This window comes from Narcine bancroftii, chromosome 1 (assembly GCF_036971445.1).
Source record: "Narcine bancroftii isolate sNarBan1 chromosome 1, sNarBan1.hap1, whole genome shotgun sequence".
NCBI lineage: Eukaryota > Metazoa > Chordata > Chondrichthyes > Torpediniformes > Narcinidae > Narcine > Narcine bancroftii.
Window position 1 is genome coordinate 251171070 of NC_091469.1, and position 14174 is coordinate 251185243.

The 14174-nt window shown below is 45.3% G+C and overlaps 1 protein-coding gene across 1 annotated transcript in view; it reads left to right on the forward strand.

Moving 5' to 3' along the window:
• LOC138741244 (prostatic acid phosphatase-like) overlaps nucleotides 1-14174 on the forward strand; it is a 74304-nt gene that overhangs the window by 27253 nt on the left and 32877 nt on the right. Inside the window, exons 3-6 of the mRNA XM_069895005.1 lie at nucleotides 3819-3905; nucleotides 7277-7429; nucleotides 9738-9836; nucleotides 13903-13989. Of these exons, the coding sequence (XP_069751106.1) occupies nucleotides 3819-3905; nucleotides 7277-7429; nucleotides 9738-9836; nucleotides 13903-13989 (426 nt within the window). The remainder of the gene's footprint in view (nucleotides 1-3818; nucleotides 3906-7276; nucleotides 7430-9737; nucleotides 9837-13902; nucleotides 13990-14174) is intronic.

Here is a 14174-nt window from a genome sequence, read left to right on the forward strand (position 1 = left end):
TAGTCATACACTTTGGTAGAAGAAATAGACGGGCAGACTATTGTTTAGCTAGGGAGAAAATTCAAAGGTACAAAGGGACTCGGAGTCCTCGTGCAGGATCCCCTACAGGTTGACCTCCAGCTTGAGTCAGTGGTGAAGAAAGTGAATGCAATGTTGCCTTTCATTCCTAAAGCAATAGCCTTCAAGAGCAGGGATGTAATGATGAGACTCTATAGGACACTGGTGAGACTAGGCTCAGTTTTGGGTGCCTTATTTGAGAAAGGATGTGCTAGCATTGAAGAGGGTTCAGAGAAGATTTATTAGAATGATACCAGGCATGAAAGCGTTAGCATATGAGGAATATTTCTCAGCTCTTGGAATGTACTTATTGGAGTACAGATGGATGAGGGGATGACTTCATAGAGACATTTCAAATGCTGAAAGGCCTGGCCACAGTAGATGTGATAAAGTTGCTTCCCATGGTAGGGGATTCAAGGACAAGAGGCCACAATTTCAAGATAAATATGGAGAATTTTCTTTAGCCAGAGGGTCATGAGTCTGTGGAACTAGTTGCCACATGAGGTGATGGAAGCAAGGTTGCTGGGTATATTTAAGATGGAAATTGACAGGTCCTTGATTAATCAGGGCATCAAGGGTAATGGGGTGAAAGCCAGGGCATGGGGTTGAGTGATAAGGATCAGCTCATGATTAAATGGCAGAGCAGACCCAATGGGCCAATTGGCCTACTTCTCTTGATTCTTGTGATTTTCTGGGATCATTGTCTAAAGCGGGATCTCAAAATCGTTGAGGACTATCACCCTGCATTCAGCACTGTCCAGCTACTCCCATTGGGAAAGAGATACAGGAGGATCAGAGCCAGAACCACCAGTCTGAGAAACAGCTTCTTTTTCTGGCAGTGCGACTGCTGAACAACTGATGAACTGCTCATATAAAGCCTCTGAGAGTCTACTATTTATTTAAATATTTATGTGTGTGTGTGTTTTAAGTGCACGCTGCTTATGTATCACGTATGTGTGTTTGCATGTTTTTGTACCGAGGACCAGAGAACGTTGTTTCATTGGGTTGTATTTGTGCAGTCAGATGATAACAAACTTGAAATCAAATAACAAAAATATGTAAATGTAAAGAAACGTACCAACACTTGTGCAGTTGGCCTTGTAAAAGGGCCACAACACTTGGGTGCTCATCTGAGTGCCAGTTGTGGGTGTATGGGACTGAGCAGGTGGAATGACTATTGAACACTCGCTCTCTCCATGTGCCATTGCACAACTGATGTCTGAAGAGGGTCATTATAAAGCAGTCAAAAATCAGAATTTATTGTCACAAAATGTGTTGTTTTGCTGCAGCAACACAGGTGCAAATATTACTATAAATTACACTTTAAAAATAAATTAGTGGCAGAAGAAGAGCGCCAGTGAGGCAGTATCGGTGGTTCATTGTCCATTCAGCAATCTGGCGGAGGGGAAGAAGTTGTTTTTGTACTATTGGGTGTTCGTCTTCAGGATCCTGTACCTCCTTCCTGATGATAGCAGTGAGAAGAGGGGATGACCTGCGTGGTCAGGGTCCTTGATGATGGAGGCTGACTTTCTTAAGATGCTGCCTTTTGTAAATGGCCTCAATTGAGTGAAGACTAATGCCCATGATGCCACTGGCCAAGTTTACAACTCTCTGTAGCTTCTTCCTGTCCTGTACATGGCACCTCCAAACCAAACAATGATGTAACCAGTCAGAATTCTCTCCATGGTACATCTGCAGAAATTTGCAAGAGTCTTTGGTGACGTACCAAATCTCCTCAAACTCCTAACAAAGTATAGTCACTGGCGAGCCACCTTTGTGATTGCATCGACATGAAGGCCCCAGAATAAATCTTCAGAGATGTGGACACCCAGGAATTTGAAGTACTTTACCCTTTCTGCTTCTGACCCCTTGATGAAGACTGGTTTGTGAACTCCTGGTTTCCCCTTCCTGAAGTCCACAATCAGTTTTGCTAATGTTGAGTACAAGGTTGTGACTAGCTGATCTGTCTCACTCCTGTACGCTTCCTCATTGCCATTTGTGATTCTGCCGACAACTGTGGTGTCTCCAGCAAATTTGGAGATGGCATTTGAATTGTGACTAGCCACACAGTCATGCGTGCAGAGAGATTAGATCACACCCATGACTGAAATGTGCCTGTGCTGATTGTCAGTGAGGGGGAGATATTGTTACCTATTTGCACTGGCCGTGGTCTTCCGATGAGGAAATCAAGGATCTAGTTTCAGAAGGAGGTGCAGAAGCCCAGGTTTTGGAGCTTGCTGACCAGTACTGAGAGGATGATGGTGTTGAAAGCTGAGCTGTAATTGATGAAAAGCAGTTGTTTGGATGATCTAGGGCTGATTAGAGAGCCAATTGGACTGCATCTGTTGAGTGATTGTCATGGTAGGCCAAGTCTTTACTTATGTGTGAGTTAATTCTGGCCATGAACAACCCCTCAAACCCCACATCACAGTAGATGTGAGTGTTAGTGGGCGATATTCATTGTAGCAACTCACTCAGCTCTTATTGGGCATCAGTCTGATTTAGAACAGGTGGGAAATTCTAACTGAGAGATTGAAGATGTCTGTGAATACCCCAGCTAGTTTTTGACACAGGTTTTCAGTATGCCATCAGAGCCTGACACTTTGCGAGGGTTCACCTTCTTACATTAGCCTCAAAGACAAATATCACAAGGTCGCCAGCTTCTGCAGGGATTCTCATTGGTACAGTTGATTATCCTTTACAAAGAGAGCATAAAAGATCATAATTTCCTTCAAGAATTATTTTGGCTTTTCAATAACTTCATTGATCATGAATAATAAACATCCCTTCCACAAATCTGGGTGGGACTGGGGCCCAATTCACGTAGAGTAAATATTACCAAGCATCACCAGAATGTTGCTGGGATTGGAGGGATTAAGAATAGAGAGAGGTTAGATAGACTGCGTCTTTATTCCATAGATTGTAGAAATCCAAGGGGTAAACCTTAAAGAGATTTATTTCATGAGAAGCACAGACAAAGTGAATGCTAACTGTTTCTTTTCCAGGGCGGGCAATTCTAGAGTTAGAGGGCATACGTTTAAAGTGGAGGGGGGAAAATATTAAGATGGACCTGAGGGGAAACTATTTCAATCAGAGGGTGGTCCATATCTGAAACAAGCTCCCAGAGGAAGCACAGCAATGGGTACAATAACACCATTTGAATTAAAAGCAATGCTAGAGAAGCTCAGCAGGTCAAATGGAGGACTTTGTGGAGCAAAGATAAAGATACATAACCAACATTTTGGGCCTGAGCTCTTCATCAAGTTATGATCAAAAAGTGGGCAGGCGTCTGAACAAAATGCTGGGGGGTAATGAGGAGGGGCAGGGGAAGGTGCACAGTCTTACAGGCAGGAGGTAATAGGTGGTTAAGGGAGGGAGAGCACAAAAGCAAACAAGGGAAGAGAAGGGGTGGAGAGCTGGAGGAAAGAACACAGAGGGATGGAGAAGAGAGGGAGAACGGGGAGTCGGCTAGCAGAAACTGGAGAAGTCGATGTTAATGCCATCCAGTTCGAGAATACCCAGATAAACAGGACAGATATATGGACAGGAAGGATATTGAACACGTTCAGGTAAATGAGAATGCCAAGGGCCTGTTCTATGCTGCATGGCTCCAGCTCTACTGATGGAATAACCTTAAAATGTGTTCACTTAGATTTGGGTTTCAAATTGATGGGTGGGGGTCACTTTTGTGATTGTGTGCTTACATTTGACGTTTCCTATCTATACTATTTATGCCTGTGATTTTTGCCACTGTTCTGTAGATTGGGATGAAGCAGCACTATGCTCTGGGACAGTATCTAAGACATCGCTACAGTGGCTTCCTCAGTTCTTCTTATGACCGGAATGAGGTGAGCAGCAGCTGATCTAAGGGATATATGATCTTCGGGTCTTGAATGATATTACTGGGAGATGGGGAAGAGGGTGGGTGCTGTTTTGATGGGTTTGGAAGAGGAGAGGAGAGTGATGGGGCATTGGAGAGATTGCATGGCAAGAGCCTTGGAATGGAGAAGAGTAGAACCATGGTTGTGTCACCAGAGGGGGAAAGGGGCTGGGTGTCATGGTGAAGGGGAATGCAAGAGGCTTGTGCTGGGAAGAGATAGAATGATCAGTTGATGGTGAAGTAATGGAGTGGTTATGTCTGAAAGTTAAAGGGGACCAGAATTTTATGATACGGGGTACTGAACTTTAAGATCAGCCATGATCTTGTTGAATGGCAGAGCAGGCTCGAATGGTCGAATGACCTACTCCTGCTCCTATCTTCTATGTTTCTATGATTTTTTAAAAATATATAAATGAAGAGTGAAGAAGTGGAGGGGTTTGCAGATGGTGGTGTTGTGGATAGTGGAGAAGGTTGTCATAGGTTACAACTGGATATAGACAGGATGCAGAGTTGGACAGAGAAGTGGTAGACAGAGTTCAATCTGGATAAGTATGGAGTGATGCACCTTGGAAGGTCGAACTTAGAATTAGTCTCCATGCCACCATGTGGGCAGGGCCTTAGACAGCTCCAAGTTATTCCTTAAGAAAGATGTTAGCTGAAGATAGCAGAATATGTTTTTTTAATATTTAATTTTGATTTTCAAAGACACAAATCCAAACAAACAATACAATCTCCCTCAACAATAGTATATAACATAAAGTTCATATTTTCCCCCGCCCCTCTCCCCTCTTCCATACCCTAATACCACAAAGTTTATACAAATTAAACAAACGCATAAAGACAATTATCAGTAAAATCAAAGACCCTTAAAGGAACTTGAGAAAACCCCAAAGTAACCTGAAATATAAAAGATAGGAACAAAATACAAAAGCCCATCATCTGCGCCACGACTAACATGGATTATGGCCTTTCTTGTATTCAGGAGGGGTATAATATTGCAGGTAAGGCTGCCACACCCTAACGAATGTGTCATATTTCCTCCTTAAATTGTATGTGATTTTTTTTTCTCCAGAGGAGTACAACTCTGCATTTTTGTACGACATCATGTAATCTTTAGCTAGGAGTTGGCCAGCAATACATTTCCTGGCTATCCCCAAGGCGACCTTCACAAACTGAATTTGGTACTTGGAGAATTTAAAACTCATGTTCATAATGTTTTCCATAAGGTTCAATTCCGGATACTGTGGAAAATCTACATTAGTAATATTTTCCAGAATGCATCCCAGGTCCTCCCAGAAGGACCTTTGTACACAGCCAAGTTGAATGGATAAAGGTTCCAATCTCCACATTTCTGAATTTCTGGTTTGGATTTATGTAATTTTTGTCGTGTGAGGTACAGCTGCATTGCACCAACCTGTACCTGGCATTAATGACTGTTGTCATTACTGTCCCGACACAGGTCTGACCAGCACTGCTCGTGGATTGTTGTGCCCAAGTCCAACTCCCACCTTTCCCTTGCCTTGTGAAAGCCCGACTTAGGGCCTTCACTCTGGAATAGGAGATACATCACTGAAATAAATTTACATGTAATTCCTCCTTAGAATTAGAGTCTCCATGTCACCACATGGGCAGAGTCTTAGACAGCCCCAAGTTATCCCTTAAGATCTTAGCTGAAGATAGCAAAAGAAAGTTTTATTCAGCAAATCATACTTATGATAAAGGCAGGATTCTTGTGCAGAAGAAAATAGAGATCGTGGGATTCAAAGTCATAGTTTCCTCAAGGTTGCTAAGCAAGTTGATAGGATGATTAAGAAAGCGTATAGTGTGTTGGCCTTCATTCGTCAGGGGACTGAGTTCAAGAACTGTGAGATAATGCTGTATAAAACACTAGTTAGACAACACTTGGATATTGTGTTCAGCTCTGGCTGCCTCATTACAGGAAGGATGTAGAAGCTTTAGAGAGGGTGCAGAGGAGATTTGGCCTAGATTCTAAATGGATCTGCTGGGGGGGAAGGAGCAGGAGCTGAGGACATGTGGGGTGAAGGGTTTGGGCTCTGAGGGAAGGGACACACAAAGGAGAAAAGGCGAAGGGTCGGAGCACTCAATAATGGGATTGGCAATCCAGTTGCAACCCTATTTGTCCGTGTAAGAAGGTCCCTGGCCCCTCTTCCCTGAGGCTGGTTATTTCCTCTTCATATTACATGGGAAGGGGCTGACCTTTATGTCCTTGGTACAGGTGCCTAACCTTTTTATCCGGGATTCCGAACACCCGCAACCTCCAAAAACCAGCACTTCTTTCAGTAGATGACATTACACATAAGTAACGTTAATTTCCTGTAATAAATTCTCCTTTTTCAGAGGGAGGGCCCTCCCCCTCCCGTCCTTGTTGTCCCTGCCCCTTTGGTGGAAAGGTGACTCTCGGCCCCTAGCACCCGGTGGAAAAGAAGCAGGAGGCAGCTGGCTCAATGCAGGAGCAATGGCTACCTTCCTTACCCATAATCCCCCATGCAGCTGGAACCGCTCTGGTTCTGGCAGAGTGGTTCCAGCTGCGGGGGTGGATTGTAGGTAAGGAAGATGGCCATTGCTCCTGAATTGAGCCGTTGCTGTGATCCAGTGGGGTGCTCCGTAAACTCTGGGTTCAGCAGCACTGCAACCCTGCTGCCACGTCAGGAGTTAGATGGGGGGGTTGGTGACAGATGGCGCTGCACTTCCAGGGTGTGCCTGAGGGCCAGCCCACTGAGGTTGTGGAGTGTCTAAAAGCCACCGGCACTTAGCTCCACCGACGTGACAGCCCACTCCAGAAGCTCTGCACCTCGTGTCCAGCCTTCTGTCCCGTTTGGCCACTGGCTCCGTCCGAGCAGCCAATGCAGGCCACCTTTTTGATTAAGCTCCCGGGCCACCCCGTCGCCTCCAACTTCCATCTGACTGACATGCTGGTTGAGAGCCTCCTGTATGGTACACGTTGAGCCACCACTCCCCTTGGTCAGCATCACCCCCTCTCCCCAAGCTCAGCCCGGCCTATGGCGCAAAATAGTCTGGCACTGGGGGGGGATGGGCGCCAACGGACAGACGGGTGGTGATGGATGGCCAGGGGTGGAAGCTAGGAGCAAGGCATTTGCTTAAAGGGACCAAATCAAAATGATTCCGAAATCTATAAGATTCTGATCAACAGCAGGTATCCGGTCCCGACGATCCCGAATAAAAGGTTAGGCACCTTTGTTCCTCCAATTAGCCCCTTGTGGGTTGGGGGCAGTGCTGTTCATGATTCCTTTTACCTCATCAGGTGACTGCTGGCTATTGAGAACACATTTCATAGTACTCTAATTTTTCTCCCTATAGATTTATGTTCGCAGCACAGATATCGACCGGACTCTAATGAGTGCTGAAGTAAATCTTGCTGCTCTGTACCCTCCGCAAGAACAGCAGATCTTCCATCCTGACTTGAATTGGCAACCGATTCCTGTGCATACAGTGCCTGTGGAGCAAGACAAGGCAAGAGTCATCAGACATACAGTAGGAGCAGAAGTGGGCTATTCAGCCCATCGAGTCTGTCCAGCCATTTAATCATGAGCTGATCCATTTTCCCACTCAGCCCCCTGCCCGGCCTTCCTGGCTACCATATACTTCTCATGAGCCCTTCCTGTTTCCTTAATCTACTGAATGCTTCCTTCTTCCTCTTGACCAGCTGCCTCATCTGTTTTGTCAACCATAGTTCCCTTTTCCTACCATCTTTTCCCTGCCTCAGTGGGACAATCCTTTCTAGAACCCTGTACAAGTCTCTCAACATCCTGTGCTTTTTCCTGAGAACATCTGTTGCCAATTTACTCTCCCTGGTTCCGGCTTCATCTCCTCATAATTAGCCCTTCCCAAATTAAACTCTTTACCATTTTGTCTGTTTGCTTAGGGAGTTGTGGTCACTATCACTGAAATCCTCCCCCACCAAGATACCTGTCACCTGACCGGGTTCATTGCCCAGTACGAAATCCAGTAGGGCCTCTCCTCTTGATGGCTGATCCACATACTGTGTCAGAAATCAGTCTTGAACACACCCGACAAATTCTGCCCCATTTATCCTTCTTGCAGACAGGAGGTGCCAGTCAATATTTGGGAAGTTGAATTCTCCCACAGCAACAACCCTATTCCAAAATCTGCCTGCTGATGTGTTCCTCAGTGTCTCGAGGGCTATATGGGGGCCTCTAGACTACTCTCAATACAGTTATTGCTCCTTTCCTATTTCTGACTTCTACCCGCACAAGCTCAGTAGACATTCCCTCCAAAGGATTTCCTTTTCTGCAGCTGTGATACTATCCCAGACCAGTAATCCTTATCCTCCCCCCTTTTCTCCCCACCCTATCCTTTTTTTAAAACATAAACCCCAGTACCTGCATCAGCCAATCCTGTCCTTGCATCAGCCAAGTCTCTGTAACGCCCACCACATCGCAATTCCACATCCTGATCCATGCTTTTAAGTCCATCTCCCTTATTCCTAACATCCCTGGCATTGAAACAGACACATTTCAAACACTCCAACTGACTACATTTCTGCTTCCTTCCCTGCCTGTCCTTCCTCACAGACCCACAACCTCATCCTATCTACCTTCTCTTCTCTCTTCCTTCACATTCTGGTTCCCATCCCCCTGCCAAATGAGTTTAAACACTCCCCAACAGTTCAACCAAATTACAGCACATCCTTTCTTAAACGAGGGGACCCAAACTGCTCATGATACTCCACTTGAGGTCTTACCAGTGCTTTATAAAGCCTCAACATCACCTCCATGCTCTTGTATTCTATTCCTCTTGAAATGAATGCCACCATTGCCTTTGCCTTCTTCGCCACTGAGTCAACATGCAAGTTTACCTTCAGGTACAAGGACTCCCAGGCCCATTTGCATCTGAATATTTGAATTTTTCTCCCTATTTATGTGTAACTGTACACTTTCTGACATTCTATTTCATTTGCCATTTCTCTGCCCATTCTCCTCATCTGTCAAAGTTCTTCTACAGCCTCCCTATTTCCACATCACCTGCTCTTCCACCTACCTTTGAATCATTTGCAAACAGTCTCAAAGCCATTCATTTCATTTTCTGAATAATTAATATACAGCACAGGGCAGGAGTGTGAGAAGAACAGTGTTGAATGTTCATGTGTGGGGTGCAGGGTGCTGCTAGGACTGGAGAACATGACTTATGAGGAAAGGCTGAGTGACCTGGGCTTTTCTCTTTGGAGTGCCAGATGATGAGAGGTTACAATCAAGGTGTAAAGGTAGGTTGGACAGCCAGCACCTTTTTCCCAGGGTGGCAATGGTCAATACCAGGCCACATTAGTTTAAGGTGAGTGGAGGAAGGTTTAAAGGAAATGTCAGAGGTGATTTGTTTTTGGAAAAAGAGTGGAATGCATTGCTGGGGATGGTGGTGGAGGCTGGTACAATGGGGTCATTCAAAAGACTCTGGGGAGCTAGGCACATGAATACAAGAAAAATAGAGGTTATGGGCTGTGAGGGCAGGAAAGGTGGAGTAGGTTTATATAGGTCGACACAGCATCATGGTTGAAGGACCTGTACTGTTCTGACTATAAGCTTGGAAAAGTTCCTGCTCTATCATCCATGGGACAAGGTTACTGTTGCCATCTCCCCTGTTGTTTCAACATGTGTTTGCTACTCCTTGGCCCAGGGTTCTTGGTCTTGCATCATTCATTGTGGTAGCATGGGTTGTGTGTTTGAATGAATTGAACTCTTCAGCTTTTTTCCATATAATGAATCCTGGAAGCAAGTTGTGACTTCTTTACACCCCCCCCCCCCAGTTTCTCAGGTTTCCACAAAGAAACTGTCCCCGCTATCAAGAACTGCTGGAGGAGACGATGAACAGCAGAGAGGTTCAAGAGAAAATACAGAAAAACAAGGCAAGTGTCAGCGTCCCTTCCCCTTCACCTTAAATGCATGTCCTCTAGTATGTGAAAATTTTACTTTGGGATAAAGATTTTGACAGTCCATGCCTCCTGTAATTTTATAAACTTCCATCAGATCTCTCCTTGGCTTCTGACGCTCCAGTAAAAAAAAGCTCGTTTCTCTAATCTTTCCTTGTAGCTCCTACCTGTAATCCAGTCAGCATCCTAGTCACTTGCTTCTGTGTCCTTGCCAAAGCCTTCACTTCTTTCCTGTAATGGGGTGACCAGAATTGCGCACAGTACACCAAGTGCACTATCTAAAGTTTTATATAGCACTTTCTTATTCTTGTTCTCAGTGCCCTGACCAATGAAGACAAGTATGCCTTATTTACCACCCTATCTACTTGCAAGGCCATTTTGAGGATCTTTGGACCTGAACCCCATTTACTGTATATAATCCCCTTACATTTGGCCATCTCAAAGGGCAACCTAACACCACTTCTGCCAGCTGCAACCACCCCACCACCAGACACCCCTTCCCACCCGTTTCTCAGGGATCACTCCCTCCTTGAATCCCTTATCAACTCATCCCTCCCACCCACCTGGTGCAGCCAGTAACAATTTCAATCATGAGTACATTTAATGATGTATATGCCAATAAACTCAGAATCAGAATCAGAAATTATTGTCATGAACAAGTCACGAAATTCATTGTTACATGTGGTGATAAGTAAGTGGACAGACAATCTGTTTTTGGTGCCGTTTGCTGAAGAACGAATATTTGTCATGACACTAAGAAGGACTCTGCTATTGTAAATGAATGCTGCTGTGGAGTTTTTCTTGCATCCACACTTGCAGCATCAGTTTAAATTCTTTACATTTAGACATATTAGCATGGTAACAGGCCCTGTCGGCCCATGCCACCCAATTATACCCAATTGATCAACAACCCCGGTGCGTTTTTTTTAAAGGTGGAAGAAAACCAAAGCCCCCTGGGGAAAACCCACGCAAACATGGGGAGAACGTACAAACTCCTTACAAACAGCATGGGATTCGAACCCTGGTCCTGATTGCTGGCTCTGTAAAGGTTTGTTAACCACTACGTCAACCATGCAGCCCAACTCTACTACCAACTTTAAGAAGCAAAGCTTGTGCAATCCCAGCACATTCATAGTCACTTCCTGGACAGAAAGGACATATGACGCATTTAGAAGGGCATCCAAGATAACACCAACCACAAGACTACGCCATCTGCCTGTGCTGGTGATGCCTCCCTCCCAGATGCATTGAACAACTTCTACACATGCATTGAGGTGAAAAATGACGTTGCAGCAAAGAAGATCATCTCTCCTTCAAAGGACCAGGTGCTGTGTCTTGCAGTGGCCAATGAGAAGAGAGAGCTAGGTCAACCCATGGAAAGCTGCTGGACCGGATAACATTCCCACAGAGTGCTCAGGGGATGTCTGGCTCAGCTAGCAGATGTTCTCACTGACCTCTTTAACATCTCCCTGAGAAGCACTGTGGTCCCAACGTGCTTCAAAGCCACCACCATTGTCCCCGTGCCAAAGAAGTTGTCTGTGACCTGCATCAATGACCATTGCCTTGTCACACTCACGCCCATCATCATGAAGTGCTTCGAGAGGCTTGTCAAGGGGCACATCATGCTCCTGCTGCACTGTCACTAGACCCCCTGCTGTTCGCATACAGACCCAACCGCTTTACGCACGATGCCATCACCACCACCCTCTAACTTGCCCTCACCCACTCGGAAAACAAGGACTTGTATGTTTGAATGCAGTTTATTGACTTCAGTTCAGCATTTATCACAATCATGCCTCAGTACCCGATAAGGAAGTTGATCCTGCTGGGTCTAAACACCTCCCTCTGCAATTGGATTCTCGACTTTCTGTCAGGGAGACTTCAGGCAATCTGGATCGGTAACAGCACTTCCAAGACCATCACACTGAGCATGGGAGCCCCCCGAGGGCTGCGTGCTTAGTCCACTGCTGCTCACTCTGCTGGCCCACAACTGCGCAGCTAAACACAGCTCGAACCACATCATCAAGATCGCTGACGACACAACCGTGGTGGGTCTGATGAATAAGAATGAGGAGTCAGTGAACAGAGATGAGGTGCAGTTGCTAACAAACTGGTAGAGAGCCAAAAACCTGTCTCTGAACATTAACAAAGCAAAAGAGATGGTTGTCGACTTCAGGAGGGTCGGCCCAGGGCGGGGGGCACGAGGGTTGGGGGGGAGCCCACGCTCTGCTGGCCATTGATGGTTTGACCATTGAGGTCATCAAGAGTATCAAGTTCCTTGGAGTGCACGTGGCAGAGAATCTCACCTGGTCCCTTAACACCAGCTTCATAGCCAAGAAAGCCCAGCAGCGCCTCTACTCCCTGCAAGGCCTGAGGAAAGTCCATCTCCTACCCTCCATCCTCACTACATTCTACAGAGGATGTATCGAGAGCATCCTGTGCAATTGCATCACCACCTGGTTTGGAAGCTGTACCTCTTTGGACCACAAGACCCTGCAGAGGACAGTGAAGTCAGAGGAAAATATTGAGGGCTCTCTTCCTCCCATGAAAGACAAACAAGACTTGATGCAGGCGAAAGGCAATAAATATTGTGAAGTGCTCCACACACCCCTCACATAAACTGTTCCCCCTTCTGCCATCTGGTAGGAGGTACCATAGCACTCAGGCCCTTTTGTCCAGACTGGGCAACATGAACAATAAATAAAGGTGACTTTTTTTGACTTAAAAAGCATTAATATAATAGGATAGATATATATTAACAGTCAAGGTTAATGCAAAACAAAATGTGATGTTATAACAGTGCCTGAATTGAAGTTTGAAGTATATCTTGCATGTCTTTTATCCATCTTCATGTCCTGACCTAAACAGGAATAAGCTCGACAAGGAAGGACTCTGGTTAATGGTCACAGCTATTACCTCCCTGTTACTGTCGTGCTCTGTATGTTTCAATTCAGGTTGTTTGTGCTTTGCTGTATAAGTTTGCATGACATTGGTGAGTAATACATAACTGCGCTGGAGGAACTGAAGCAGGTCAAGCGGCATCCAGAGGAAGTACTCATCCGTGCTCATTGGTGCCTGGATAAAAAGGTGGAGGGGGAGAGGGGGGGAAAGGGCAGCGAAGGAGTACGGGCCAACAAGTAAGAGGTTACAAGTTCCCTGTTCCTCTCAAACTCTACAATCATCCCGACTGCCCTCAAACTGAGAGCCCTCCCTGCCTCCCCCACCTTTTTAGTCAGGTACCTGCCTGATTTTGCTTCTACCTGACTAAGAGCACAGGCCTTTACTTCCTATGAGTGCTGCGTGCCCCACTGAGTTTCTCCAGTTCGTCTGTGTATTGCACTTGTCCTCAGCATCTGCAGACTTTCTTGGTTAATGATATTTCTGTGCTTTTATTTGCATTGGTTTGAATCCATGTGTTTTTAATAGGGTGAGCAAATGTATTTCAATTTGAGAGTTTAGGATAAATATTTAGGGAAGGAATTAAAGGAAAGCAACAACTCGCCCTTCATAAAACTTAGCTATTTGTGATTTGGACAACAGACTGGCCTTGACAATCTGCCCTGGTATCTATTGCTCATTGTAGGGTCTCTTCAACTGCTTTGACTAATTGACCTGGACAGATCCTTCATTCCCCTCACAGGGCCTTGGAGTTTAAAGTAATTCCAAAGAAATAATCAGACAGCATTGAGCTCGGATTAGTGCATTCAATTATGTGGATGAGCTGTGACCATCTCTGTTATCTCCATCCTGTGCATCCTTTTTTGAATGTTCTGGCGGTTAGTACAACGTAATTACAGTGCCAACGACCCGGTTACAATATGACGCTGGCTAAGGAGCCCACATTTTCTGTGTGGGCTTCCTAATTGGTCAGAGGTGTAATTGGGAGGTATGGGCTTGTGGGCTGAAAGAGCCTGTTACCTCTTATTAAAAAAAGTTTTTCTCTTACAGAGCAATGAGTAAGGCCTCACTTTTTCAGCCTCTCCTTTAACCTCTGACGATGAACCAGGGAACTTTCTGATTTTTTTTTTTGCAACTCATCTAGGATTTTCTGAACATGGTGTCTAATAAGACCAAGATGAATGTCACAATAGAAAATGAATGGAAGGTGTATGACACCATATTTTGTGAGGTGCGTATTATATACTCGTTCGTGGGGCCTCTTGCTGTTGTTTGTCATACCAGTCGATGGTGGAAAGTTGCAAATATATAAACTGCTTACATTGAGTAAACAAAGCCAGGCCCTTTGCAACAGTATCACAGATATGTTAGCAGAACTTTACCTGCTTTGTTTACCAATGACCATGAGCATTAAGC